Source organism: Zalophus californianus, chromosome 12, assembly GCF_009762305.2.
Source record: "Zalophus californianus isolate mZalCal1 chromosome 12, mZalCal1.pri.v2, whole genome shotgun sequence".
Taxonomy (NCBI): domain Eukaryota; kingdom Metazoa; phylum Chordata; class Mammalia; order Carnivora; family Otariidae; genus Zalophus; species Zalophus californianus.
Window position 1 is genome coordinate 60,362,802 of NC_045606.1, and position 14,343 is coordinate 60,377,144.

General features: G+C 38.4%; 1 protein-coding gene across 5 annotated transcripts in view; it reads left to right on the forward strand.

The window, feature by feature from the left end:
* PLEKHA8 (pleckstrin homology domain containing A8) overlaps positions 1-14,343 on the forward strand; it is a 66,953-nt gene that overhangs the window by 33,545 nt on the left and 19,065 nt on the right. For 3 of the 5 annotated variants that reach the window (XM_027574279.1, XM_027574277.2, XM_027574278.1), the window contains exons 8-12: positions 1,420-1,579; positions 1,959-2,044; positions 6,959-7,017; positions 7,402-7,532; positions 8,155-8,225. In XM_027574279.1, coding sequence (XP_027430080.1) covers positions 1,420-1,579; positions 1,959-2,044; positions 6,959-7,017; positions 7,402-7,532; positions 8,155-8,225 — 507 coding nt within the window. The remainder of the gene's footprint in view (positions 1-1,419; positions 1,580-1,958; positions 2,045-6,958; positions 7,018-7,401; positions 7,533-8,154; positions 8,226-14,343) is intronic. The other 2 variants (XR_003516520.1, XR_003516519.1) reach the window with 1 other exon arrangement.

Consider the following 14,343-nt stretch of genomic DNA (forward strand, 5'->3'; position numbering starts at 1 on the left):
GCAGAATTCACCAACCCACCCATCAGGTTTTCACTCAGCCTTCTCTGTGTCCATCAAGCCCAAGTCCCACATTTCAGGTAATAGCTTGTAGTTGAAAATGCCACCCTTTCAAATTTGCTAATTCCATTGGCTCTAACCACTAAAACCAGCTTCAGATTAGTCCAAGACAACTGTATTAGAGCTTTTATTTGTGTTGTGTTTAATAAATATTTTTGAAAATAAAATTTTAAACAAGTTTCTTGCTCCTCTCCCCTGAAATAAGACCCTGTTTTTTCCAGATGAGTTGGGGAGAAAGAAGATGCATTTCATAGCTGTTAATCCGAGGCAAGCAATCCACTCAATCACTGAAGTTTTATCCCCTGAGTAAATAATAAAGATAGGAGATTTTCTGTGGAAACAGTACTGTTCTTTGACCAATAATTTTACTTCTAGGAATTTGTCTCCAGGGAATAGTCAAGTTTAAGGACAAATATATGTGGACAGGGATATTCTTTATGACATTACAATTGATTCTCATTATTCATGATTGTGTTCTATGAAGTTACTGCAGACACTGAACCATTGCTTCTAGGGGAAATACAGAGTTTGGTCCCTACAAACCTCTGTTCACATTTTGGTCAACTGATCAGTATATAGACTTGTTTTATGTGTGTTTCTGTTTAAAGACACCTTATTTAATATGTATTGTTGATTCATTAACATTGATCCCACGGCCAACAGTACTATCACTCATGCCTGAATGAAGCTTACCTGACACATGTCTTTTCTCCATAAGGCACATCACAGCCTTCTTACACGTAGAAACAGTAGATAGCACTACACTTGGAGGCATGTGTAAACAGCAAAATCAATAACAAAATGCACAAAGCATGACCCTACAGAAACACCCTTGTGTATAGTATAAGAACCAAAGCAAGAAGGCAAACTGTTACCATGTTTGACCTTAGCTGGGAACATGTATGTCAGGCGACTCAAATTTTTCACCATCTACACATGTCTAGAAATGACTGCAGATGTGCCACAAGCATCGATTTTAGGATTACAAATGAACTATCATGAGAAGGCAAATTCACAAATACAGAATATGCTAATAATGGGGATTGACTGTATTTATAACACTAAAATTTTAGAAACCACCTAAGTGCCCTGCACATGAGCTTGATGCAATATATATGGTCATTAAAATCACATTTTAAAGAGTATTGAATGATAATGAGAATATTCCTGATAAACTGTTGAGTGAAAACAAGCAGGATACAAACTTACATATATTTAAACCCAATTTTGTTTGTGTATATAGTATTTCACTGATTTTTATTTCTGTAAACTTCTCTGTTTTAGAAATATTCAACAATGAATATATATTAATTTTTGTAGCATGTAAATAATAGTTTAGTAATAGGTATTTTCTATGTGTAGTCCAAGGTGAGATCATGAAGGAAGAAGGAGAGGACAACCTGGGAAATCATGACAGCAGCTTAGCACAGCCTGCATCAGACTCCTCAAGTAGCTCTCCGGAATCCCACTGGGAAGAAGACCAAGAAATCATCCCAACTTTCTTTAGTACCATGAATACCAGGTATTCTATACTTTCTAAAATCAGGGACAGTTGGATACCAGCTTCCCTTCTGGAAAATCAATCATGGTGTTCCTTTCAGGTGATGGCATAGTCTAACAGAACAGAGGATATGGTATACTAAGTATCTGCTTTACCTTTCTGAAGCAGTGAGGAATTGGATTATGAGACTATACCCTGAACACATTTTAGCTTGCTTTGGTAGATTATCTTTGGAAAATGATTTTATTGGACCATATTATAATAGAAGAACAGTCACTGAAATCAGACCAAGTGACTTGCTCTACAGAGGGGCAACTGTTTTCATGACTACCTCTGAACTGCAGAGAGTGTTAATGTTGTATTTTCAATCTTTCCCCTTCTGTGTCACCAAATTGTTTAGCTTTAGTGACATTGAACTTCTGGAAGACAGTGGCATTCCCACAGAAGCATTCTTGGCGTCCTGTTATGCTGTGGTTCCAGTATTAGGTAAGATTACTGCATTTGTCTTAAATTCATTAGTCTCTAGACTCTGTCTCACTGCTGTTATTTTGTAGTAGAAATATCCTGAACTATATGTACAGTGAAATGACCCTTCTTGGCTACCTCTCCATATCACCAGCCACATGCAATTAAAACTGTATGGTCTTGAGCATTATTGCATATTTGCTTTTTATTCCTACCTATGAATAAGTATTGACCACAGAGTAGTATAAGGATAAAAGGGAATTTTATTTTCAAGAAATCATACTTAAAAGCAAGAGTAAAAGTAGTTGAGGAACAGACCTTCAAATCCATTGGTATAATGATACCAGTTAAAACATTTTTTGCAGGGGCGCCTGGGGGTCTCAGTCATTGGGCGTCTGCCCTCGGCTCGGGTCATGATCCCAGGGTCTTGGGATCGAGCCCCGCTTCGGGCTCCCTGCTTGGCGGGGAGCTTACTTTTCCCTCTCCCACTCCCCCTGCCTATTTTCCTTCTCTCACTGTGTCTCTCTCTGTTAAATAAATAAATAAAAATCTTTAAAAAAAAATTTTTTTTGCATAGATTTAAAAATTATATGTATAAATTTAAGTTCCAATTACATTTACTTTTTATATAGTCAGTAGAACAGACATCACTAATGTGTTGAAATTTGTTTTATGAGCTATTCAGCTATGCATCTTTTTTTAATTCATGTTTTAAAAATTTTACATATCTTTTTTGGAATTGAGATATAACTTACATAGAACTTAAGTATTACGATTCAGTAAGTTTTGACAAACACATGTACCCCTATGTAATCCATATATATCCCTATTAAGATGTAAAATGTTTTCATCACCCCAAAATGTTCCCTGTGCCAGTCAACCCACAACTATCACCCAGCCCAAGGCAACTATTTTACTGATTTCTGTCACCATAGATTAGTTTTGCCTTTTCTAAAGTCTCATATAAGAGAATCATACTATCTACTCTTTTGCATCTGTTTTTTTCTCTTTCAGTGTAATGTTTTCATCCTTATTGTTAAATGTAGCAGTAGTTCATTACTTTTTATTGCAGAATAGTATTCTATTAAATGAATATACAATTTGTTTCTTCATTCTTCTATTGATGGATGGACATTTGGGTAGTTTCTTATTGGGCTATTATAAATGAAATTGCTCTGAATATTTTTGTGTCTGTGGGCATATTTTTTCGTATCTTGAGTAAATACCTAGGAGTAGAATTGCCAATTCACTGGGTTCATCTGTTTAACTTTATAGAAAGTGATTACACAGTCATACAGTTCCAACAACAATGTATGAGTATTCTGGTTGCTTCACATCTTCACTAACGGTTGGTATTGAGGTTTTTTTTGTCTGGCTGTTCCTCTAAATGTTTAATGGTATCATTGTGGCTTTAACTTGTGTTGGGGAGGAAGAAATTTGCTCTGCCCCCAAGGTCCTTCTGGCTGGACCAAGAATCAAATTGACATGAGATAGAGTAACAGGAGAAAATCAGATTTAATTCTGTACATACAGAGAATCCACACAGATATGAAATTTCCAAAGATAGGGAACATGAGGCTTATATGACATCCTGGCCTAAGGAAAGAGGTAGGGGCCTGGAGGTGGGGATACAAAGAGGAGGAAAACCATTAGTAGGAAGATGAGATGGTTGGAAAACCAAGGCTGTCCTGTTAATGCGCATAAGTCTCTTAAGTAAAGAGGAATCTGTTAATTGCATTCTTCCTGGGACAGGCTTTCCTTTCCAATGTAAATTTAAGCAGTCAGGGGGAAGGTAAAGAATTTTTCCTGAATCTGCTGGGTTTTGATTGCTTTTAACTCAATAATCTTCACATTCAAGTGGCCCACCTTGGGGTGCCCTTGCCCTTTACACTTCCCCGATGACTAATGATGTTAAGCACTTTTTTATATAATTATTGGCCATTGCTGTCTCCTTCATTGTGAAGTCTTTTCAAGTCTTTAATCCATTTTTAAAAGTTGGTTAATGTTCTTTGTATTGAATTGTAAGCATTCACTATATATTCTCAAAAGCATTCCATTGTAGACATCATGATGAATATTTTCCCCCAACTATGGCTTTCTTTCCTTGATGTCTTTGAAGAGCAGTTTTTCATTTTCATGAATTCCAGTGTATCTATTTTCTTTCTATATATACTAACTATAAAGTTAGTACTTCCAGTGCCCTAAGAAATCTTTGTTTACACCCAAGTCATGAAGATATTCTCATGTGTTTTCTATTCCCTTTAGTCTTGATTTATTTACAGAGAGAGACACAGCGAGAGAGGGAACACAAGCAGGGGGAGTGGGAGAGGGAGAAGCAGGCCTCCCGCGGAGCAGGGAGCCCGATGCAGGGCTCGATCCCAGGACCCTGGGATCATGACCTGAGCCGAAGGCAGACGCTTAATGACTGAGCCACCCAGGTGCCCCTTTAGTCTTGATTTTATGTTTACATTTATACATCTTGGAATTAATTTTTGTATATGGTGTGAGGTAAGGGTTGAGTTTTTTTTTTTCTTTATGATATCTGGCTGTTCAAAGACCATTTCTTGAAAAAAACATTATTTTCCCTTTTATACTATTTTGGCAGCTGTGTTGAAAATCAGTGGGAACTTTTAGGTGTGGGTCTGTTTCTGGACTCTGTCTTCTGTCCCAGTGGTCTGGTTATTTTTTTTATGCTAATACTTAATATTGTCTTAATTACTGTGCCTTTATAATAAAGCTTGAAATCAGATAATGTAAGTCTTCCAATTTTGTTCTTTTTCAAGATTTTGGCAATTGTAGGTCTTTTGCATGTCCATATAGCTTTCCAGTTTCTATTTAAAAACCTATTGGGATTTCAATTAAGATTATATTGAATCTTTAAACCAATTAGGAGGAAGTTTACATCTTAAACAATTTTGAGACTTCTAATCCCAGAACGTGCTATATCTCTCCATTTACTTTGGTCTTCTTTATTTTCACAATGTTTTGTATAGTTCTTAGTGTAGAGGTTGATATAAGAAAGATGTTAGGGTTCGAAGCCGATGGCTAAGAATTCTTGAGGCGTCTTTGGCGCAAAAAGGTGGTTTTATTAAAGCATGAGGACAGAACCCGTTGGGGAGAAAGAGCGGCACCGGGGTCATGAGGAGCGGCCCATTATATACTTTCAAGTTGGGAGGGGGGTGGGGATAGTGTAAGTCTCTAAGGAATTTGGAAGCAAGGTTTCCAGAACCTTGAGGGGCTAGCTGTCGTTGGGAAAAGGTCATTTACATCTGAAGGGTCTCATGACTAAGGTTTTATTAATCATGTATATTAGTGGGCCATATGCTTGGGGATGATTGCCAACACATATCTTGGGGGGTTAGAGATAAAGGAAGTTTCCAAAGGAATTTTTATATGTTGAAGTAGACTTACAGGATCTTGCGGGGTGGGTTCGGGCTAGGATTGCCTTTTGCCCTTAGCAAGGTGTTAACATAGAGGCAGTTGAGTCCCTAGAAGAATGTCACTGCCTGTTTCAAGGACTTGTCAGTGGGCTCTAGGTAGTAAGGAAATTTAATAATTTTTCTTCTGCCTTTGTTTCGCACACCAGAGGTCTTACACAGTTTTTGTTAGGGATACATTTTAGAATTTTTTGATTCTTTTTCTTTTTAAGATTTTATTTATTTATTTGACAGACAGCGAGAAAGGGAACACAAGCCGGGGAAGTGGGAGAGGGAGAAGCAGTCTTCCCACTGAGCAGGAAGCCCGATGCAGGACTCTGATCCTGGGACTCCAGGATCATGACCTGAGCCGAAGGCAGACGCTTAATAACTGAGCCACCTAGGTGCCCCATAATTTTGATTCTTTTTTTTTTTTTTAAAGGTTTTATTTGACAGAGACACAGCGAGAGAGGGAACACAAGCAGGGGGAGTGGGAGAGGGAGAAGCAGGCTTCCCGCCGAGCAGGGAGCCCGATGCGGGACTCGATCCCAGGACCCTGGGATCATGACCTGAGCTGAAGGCAGTCGCTTAACGACTCAGCCACCCAGGCACCCTCCAGAATTTTGATTTCTTGATGCTATTGTAAAGAGTATTTATTTTTCCAATTGTTTGTTGGTAGCATACAGATACAACTGACTTTTGTGTTTGAGTAGTTTTTTATAATCATGAGTGAGTTAATTTTATAAAATACATTTTCAGCATTTATTGAAATTGTGGGTTTTTTCCCTGTACTTTTATATATAGTGAATTACATTGTTTGAATAAATTTACATGTATTATCTTAACTATTCGTTTCTACCATCGTACTATTTATTTTCTATTTGTCCTATCTGTTCTTTGTTCCTTTTTTATTTTTCTTAAATTCTAGCCAATTACTCAATTATTTTTTATTCTGTTTTATTTCCTGTTTTAGCTTTTCATTTGTTCCTTTATATTTGTTCCTGTCTCGGTTCCCCCCCCTTTTTTTTCCAATCAATCAAGTATTTTTTAGAATTCCATTATTTTTTCTCTTCTGGCTTTTTAGCTGTACCCCTTTGTTATTTTTTTAGTTGTTCTTGTCCAACAGAAATATTTGAACCATATATATGATTTTAAATTTTCTAACAGACACAATAAATAGTAAAACAAAACAGATAAAACTATTTTTTAAACTAATTTCAATAATATATTTTATATAACCTAGCATATCCAAAATAGTATTTCAATATGTAATCAATATAAAGGAATCATCAATGAGATATTTTGCATTATTTTTTTGATATTGAGTCTTTGAAATCTAGTATGTATTTTGTGATGACTGTATCTTAGAAGCCTTTGAAAACTTATGTTTGGAAAATGATTTAAAAACAGGAAATAAAAGTTTTGGGGAGAAAAACATGCTAAATTTTTTGTTACTATAAAAATATTTGCCATTTAAGAAAATTGCTTTTTCAAAGATGTTTTCAATCTTTTCCTCTAGACAAACTTGGCCCTACGGTGTTTGCTCCTGTTAAAATGGATCTTGTTGGAAATATTAAGGTGAATATACTAGCATATCTCTATGGAGACCATACATTTGGAGGGAGTAGTGCATGAAATCTCATTCAGAAACACGTAATTGTTGAGTTTTATACTCAAGATGAAAAGTATAGGCCAGCTGTGAGAAAGGTTCTGAGGCAGAAAAAAATACTTTAAAAACAGTACTTTAAAGCCTTGAGACTATTTAATTCTAGCTTAAGCCTTATAAAAATTCTCAAACAAGAACACATTACCTTGAAAACAAAAGAAAAAAGGTAATAGAGGCTTAATTTATTTTGATTTCTTAAAAGCCTGCTTGACAAGCTTATCAGTCTCAATACTATACCGATTTACTTGATAGCTTTAGCATTTTTAACTTAGATTGTTTCCCTGCTTTTCCTGCAGAAAGTAAATCAGAAGTATATAACCAACAAGGAAGAGTTCACCACCCTCCAGAAGATAGTGCTGCATGAAGTGGAGGCTGACGTAGCCCAGGTTAGGAACTCAGCTACAGAAGCCCTCTTGTGGCTGAAGAGGTGAGGCAGCTGGGATGGGGCAGCAGTTGAAATCCAGCTCAGTTGAAATGCTACCAGCAAAAAAAGTATTATGCAAAGACTACTTCTGAGTGGAGGATCTAACACAATAACCTTTTCTAGAAGGCCTGATGAATAGAACACCAACTCTTTTTTTCCTCCCTTCTGATGAACATTGTTAATATTAACAGTGTATATAAGAAAGGAATCGTAAAGGATGATAGAGTTGACTGGTTCTCTTTAAGTCGGTAGTAGATCACAAACTTCGGTAGCATCCGAATCACCTGAAGGGCTTTCTTAAGAACACAGATTGCTCCACTCCAGACTCAGACTTTCTGACTCAGTAAGTCTGGAGTGGGAGCCCAGAGCTAGCATTGCCAAGTTCCCACTGGCCCCAGGACCACTTTTTGGAAACCACTGTTTAGGTAGATCAGATGAGAAGGGTCTGGAGTAAACTAAAAGGAAATGACAGGGAAGAAAGTCAGAAAGGACTGCCATGTGACTTAACCTGTTTGCTGCAATATTTAAGATATTATTGAAGAAGACACTGATGTCTGCCATTTCTTTATACCCATTCAATGTAAGTGAACTTTGAAAATAATATTTCTTCCTCTTTTTGTTTTAGAGGTCTCAAATTTTTGAAGGGATTTTTGACAGAAGTGAAAAATGGAGAAAAGGATATCCAGACAGCCTTGAGTAAGTATCCTTTACATTTTGTTCATTGCACTGAGTAGGATATGGAATGGAGACCCCTAGAGGCAGCATATAGGGGAAAATTTCTGCTTTTCCGAAGTTGATTTTGTTTTTTTCTACTTGATTATTATTGTTTGTTTCTTATATGCTCTGTTAAAAAAAACCCCATGAGATAATGACCTCGTAATGTAGATCTAACTTATTAAAAATCAGTATATCTTAAAGAAGAGCTAAATTAATGGAGAGCCATCTCTTAATAGGAAAGCCTAATATTTTTAAGAAGTGAGTTCTTCCTAAATTAATCTTCAAATACAGGGCAGTTCTCCAAAATCAATATCCCAAGACAAGCTAGTTTTAGAGACCATAACAGGGAGGGTTTGGGGAACCCTAGGAATTTGCTCTGGAGTGAGAGAAAGGGTGGATCATCATCGTCATCATCTTGTACTCCTTAAATGCCTCGTGTTTGTAGTGGTAGAGCTGAGACCAGGATGAAGGCCTTGGTCAAAGGTCATCCTGTATCTTCAGCATCTTTTAGCAGGGACTGGAACCTCGTAAGGTTTTTAGTAAACACTGGGTGGGTGAGTAGAGGTGGATCTGTCAGATCAGTTTTGGAAAACATTAACCTGGGAGCATCCTCATAGTGCTCTTGACAGAGTGCCTGAACTCTCACTCTTCACCTAAAAGAAATTCTGCCAGCATGGGCCTTGAGGCATGAGGGGTAGGGAGTGGGTATTGAAATTCCATATTACTTTGAAGCCCTCTATTATTGTGATGTAGAGAAGCACATGGTCAAGCTCTAAGTAGCCATAGTTAAAAATAATGAAATGAATGAATTAGATGCTTCTGCTGTGGAAGGGGAGCCAGTATTCACTGCAGCGTTTTTTTTGGTGTCAGGAGTGAGCTCTTCCCTCTGGGCCATGAGTCCTGAGGGATTCTGCCCCAACGTGACTTTCTCAGGCCTTCCTCTCTAGAAACCTCCTGATATGCCGTGAAACAATAAAAACTGGTTTTTCTGTAACACTTTATGAAGAATTTAGACAACTTAACCCTTACATCAGTCCATGTTTGCAGGTCAGGTATCCAAAATTCAGAGAGATTAAAATACATGCTAAGGCCACAAAAGATCTGAAGCAGTCACTTTGAGCCCCCTGCCTCAAAACTCCTCATTTCAGGGTGCCTGGGTGGCTCAGTCGGTTAAGCGTCTGCCTTTAGCTCAGGTCATGATCCCAGGGTCCTGGCATCGAGCCCCGCATCAGGCTCTCTGCTCAGCGGGGAGCCTGCTTCTCCCTCTCTCTCTCTGCTGCTCCCCCCCTGCTTGCCTGTTTATGCTCTCACATGCGTGCGCTGTCTCTCTCTGTCAAATAAATAAATAGAATCTTAAAAAAAAAGAAAAAAAAGTCCTCATTTCTCCCACAAAAGGTCTTCTCCACCATCCCTGGGCTACCTGTATTTTTTGGGCTTCTCATACATCCCTGAATTTCTAGGACAGTCTGTTGTATTCTCCCCACACGTCCTGATTTCAGTACTAAAAGTATTTTCACTGTAACTATTCATGTCCCCTAATCAGTATCATGGAACTTTATGACATGTGGACTGATGAAGATCTTGGGCTCTCTGGATTCTACCACTTGATAGCATTGTGTCCTTAGGCAATCTACTTACCCTTTCTGTTTCCTGGTTTCCTCATCTATAAAATGGGAATGATGATACCATTTCCCTAAAAAACGTTTTTTGTCAAGATTAAATAGGTTCATGCACATAAAAAGATTACTAAAGTGGTACATAATAAATACTTAATAGAGGTTAGTTTCTCCTGTTTATATTTCATCATCATGACATAAGTTGATAACCTGTCAGAAAATGGAGCTTATTTGTCCCAAATCAGAAATGAGAAGTTTACAAAGCTCTGGTGCCAAGCCAGAAATTTTTCTCCATAAACTTCTTAGCGCGGAAATTTTACACGGGGACGAAGACCCCTCTACTGCAGGAAATACAGAAGCTGTGGGATTCAGCAGTGTGCCTGGTGGGCTCCACGGGTCACATGATGCTGTTGCTTTGTTAGGGCTGTCTCTGTGAGGGACCAGGCTGTCTGTGAGCGCTGACCTCATTCACCCCTCTGCTGGAGTGGAGGCAGAGTAGAACCCAGCTGCTTACTGGACGCACAAGTGAAAAAGAAAAGCTTAGCCCCTGGAGGTATGGAGGAGGTTGAGGATGTCCCCTTTCTGCTGTACATCTGCCCCTAATTCTGTCCTTTTTCTCACTTTCTTTTTACTTGATTTGGAGTCTGGACCCTTCTGAAGTGAGAGGAGACTAGAAGGGGAAATGCTGCTTCGAAATCAAACTAAGCACAGTCAGTCAGCTGTGCTTAGAATGGCAGCTTTTCTTTCCCTCTCTTCCCCCTTCAGCACTATTTTCAATGGGAGGGAAACTAGGGCTGTAAACTTGAGATTTTCATTCTGATGTTCAGGATTATTTCAGAAATTTTCATGATTTAAATCATAGTTTTACTTCTAGGGGTCCCTAGTTTCCTGCCATTGAAGAAAAGTTCTCCTGACCACCCACCCTCCCTTCCAGTTGTTGACACAACCAGCTCTGTGCAAACAAATACAGCTTTATAAGAAGTGTTTGCACATTAACTACTTAGAGCCCATAGGCTCCTTGATGTGGATTTCTCTGGGTCAACAGCTTCTCTTCTCATTTTGAAATCATAGTCTTTATAAGTAGAACCAATACCTCTGAAATGAGGGACTTTAGGAATGTAGGTAAAAGAAAGGGTTTATGCCTATATTTATATAGGCAAATTAGCTTGCATGTTTTAGATTCTAAAATTGAATTTGAGTTATTGTAATAGCAGCTACCATTTATAGAGCACCCAGTGTAGGAATGACACTAGGTTCTTGAGAAACATTTCATTTAATCTTACAAATACTCCTTTTTGACAGTGAGTAAACTGAGGTCTAGAGAGGATAAATACCTTCCCAGGGGTCTCAAATCTAGAACAGTGGTTCTCAGAATGGTCCAAGGAGAGCATCTTCATTACCTGCAAACTTATTAGAAATGGAGGCTGCCAGGCCCCACCCAGCACCTGCTGATAAAAACTCACCAGGGATGGGGCATGGCAATCCATGTTAGCAAGTCCTTTGGGTGATTCTAATCCAGGTCAAAGTTTGGGACCCACTCAGTAGAGCTAGGACATTGAGGCTAACCTGTACTAGGCTACATTTTGATTATTTGGGAATTTTGATTGCTTCTGAGTGATTAACGAATAAACTGGAATAAAAGCACTGAGATTAGTGCCACAGCATCAGTTAATTTTGCCTCCTTTTCATGATAATTAGCTAGTTCTCCAGTGACAACATTTTTCCTAACTTAGAAACAGCAAGGTAGTAGGGATAAATTAAGGATAAACCTTGACTGGCACTCCCAAATTTGAAAACACTGCTTAAAAGGTAAATGTTCATAAATGTTGATAAAACTTGTGTAATCTTAGTGGCCTTGGAAATGAGAAGTGATAATGTAAAAAATCCGAAATGACACAATGGAAACCTTGACATCTATTAAATCTCTGGAGAATATATGTATAGTCATTGTATTGCTGAAGTTCTGTGACCTAGAATGAGTTCCCAGCATCTGGAAAGAGGCCTTAGGCTTTATACTGCCCCCTTTTGCATTTGAACCACCACTTGGATTTCCTGTCATGATGGTCAGAGTGGACTGTTTGGGTGGTCTCATGTCAAGAGCTGCTCTGAACCCTTAAATGTCCTATGGCATTCTCTTAGAGTTCATTCTAAGGGAAGAGTTAGGTCCACAAGGCAGATATGTTGAATAGCCTACCCTCTAGCTGAGCCCCTCCACTCACAGACGCCACATCAAAAAGAGCTTTTGGAAAGCCTCTTTGTAAGTAGAAGGCAGAAAAGTTGCTCTGGCATTTCATGCACCATTGTACTAAGTGTTACATGCTCTGCACGGTTCCCTCAACGGGACAGCATATTGCCGCATCCCTCACCTCAGAATGATTCCATAAATGTCAGGTAAACATTCATCCAACCAAGATCTCTAGCACAGAATGGGAAAATTGGTAATAAGATGCTCAGTTATGTATTTAATATAAAAAGCTTTCCCAGACAAGGAGGGCTGTGTGAGAGAGCTAAAGTCAGAACTCATGACCTGATACTGACAATCAAATCGTAACTTGACTAGTTATTCTGAAAATACTGTGGAAGAGGAATCAAGTCAGGACCTCTCCCAAACTACTCACCACATGCACCTTTCTCGAATGGCAGACGCGGCTTATAACACGTTTTTGTCTTGATGACGCCTAAAGTTAACAAAGGGTGTGTCTCTGGATACTTGTTTCACTTCTGTCCATTGGTTATTGATTTGGCTTTTCTTCATACAATTAATTTTGCCTGAAGCTTAGTCACTATTAAAGAATTCAGTACTTTCCTAGCTAGCTCAGTTTTTTGTTGTTTATTTTTTTGTTTTATTATAAATATTTCAGACATTTAGCAAATATCTACCACTTGACCAAATATATAAAACAGTTCAATACTCTACCCATGTACCACCCCTTAACCCTGTTACTCCTTCCATTCTCCAGAGAAGATCTTCATCCTGAATTTGCTATTTATTATTATATAATACATGTTTTTATACTTTTACTGTATACTTATGTATCTATAAATAGCATCTAGAATTGTACTGCATATTTTAAACTCATATACATGGTGTCACATTGTATACATTATTTTTCACTCAGTTATTATTTTTCAGATTTATTCACTTTCCAACCTCTCCTGGTTCCTAACTCTTGCCAAGGACTGACTGCATAGTTCATTACAGAGCTGGGGTGATTGTCATCTCCTAAACTCAGTGAATGATTGACTCCACCTTTCCCCACTTTGCTTATCTACTAAGCTCTCTCTTAAAACTTAGATTGGCATTTCTCCTTTGTCTTCACTACAACCCCAAGTAACTTGACAAATTCTTACCAATTATAGATTGACAATAGAGAAACACTGTCATATATGCAATTCCTGGACAGAACAGTTATCTACCAACAGTAATTGAAAAGTTGTTCTCTCTCACATGCTACAACAGGTTTAGGCATAATCAATCTCTAAATACCTCAGCAAATTTCTGGGGCGCCTGGCTGGCTCAGTCCGTGGAACAGGTGACTCTTGATCTCAGGGTTGTAGGTTCAAGTCGCACATTGGATGTAAAGATTACTTAAAAATAAAATCTTTTAATATATGTTTACATACATATGTACCTCAGCACATTTCTGAGTTACCAGTAAAGAAATCACATTTATTTTGTTTCCATAAATAGAATAAGGTTCTGATTCTTGCCGGAAAATGGACATTTTTCATTTTCGTTATTTTGTCTCACAAAGAGTGAACATTAGTTTTTTAGAATGGTTTTAATGTGACAAGAATACCCCAAGTTCTCATTGTTTTTAGCTTTGTGACCTTGGCCAAGTCACCATCTCTCTGGGTCTTCTGTTTCTTGTTTTGGAAAAGGAAAAGAATTGGGCAAGGTGGTTGTCAAGGCTTCCTACTGAGAAATTTGGATTCAGTCTCTGAGGAACTGACACATCTCAAAGATCTGGGAGAAGAGGATGGGATAATTTATGTCTTTCAGAGGCCAAAAATACTTGCAGATTATAGAACACCCGTTATGATAATAAATGGATATTACAGTGAAGATTAATGTATTTCATTATCTAATCTTCTCTAGGTAACCAAAATAGGTCACGCTTAGACTTCATTTTATTTAATGTAGCCTCATGTGGCAGGGATATTTGCAGCCCTAGAAGTCAGCTAAGGACTTTTGGCAAGTTGTGTGTGTGTGTGTGTGTGTGTGTGTGTGTGTGAACGAGTTTTCTCTCATTTGTTGGTTTTAAATTGTAAGAGTGGTCTTCCTGGACCTGAGTCAGGACCTAGCCCAAATTTTCTGATTGATTCCTTCTTCTATTAGACTTGCTGGCGCACATTTTGCACTGTGGCAAACTTGGCAAGGCGCAGGCCCAGCAAGGAATGGCTGCCTCCTCTAGGAGGGCCAGGCAGGAGTATACAGACCATGCTGCTCTACAGACACTCCCCCTTCCGTAGACCAGACT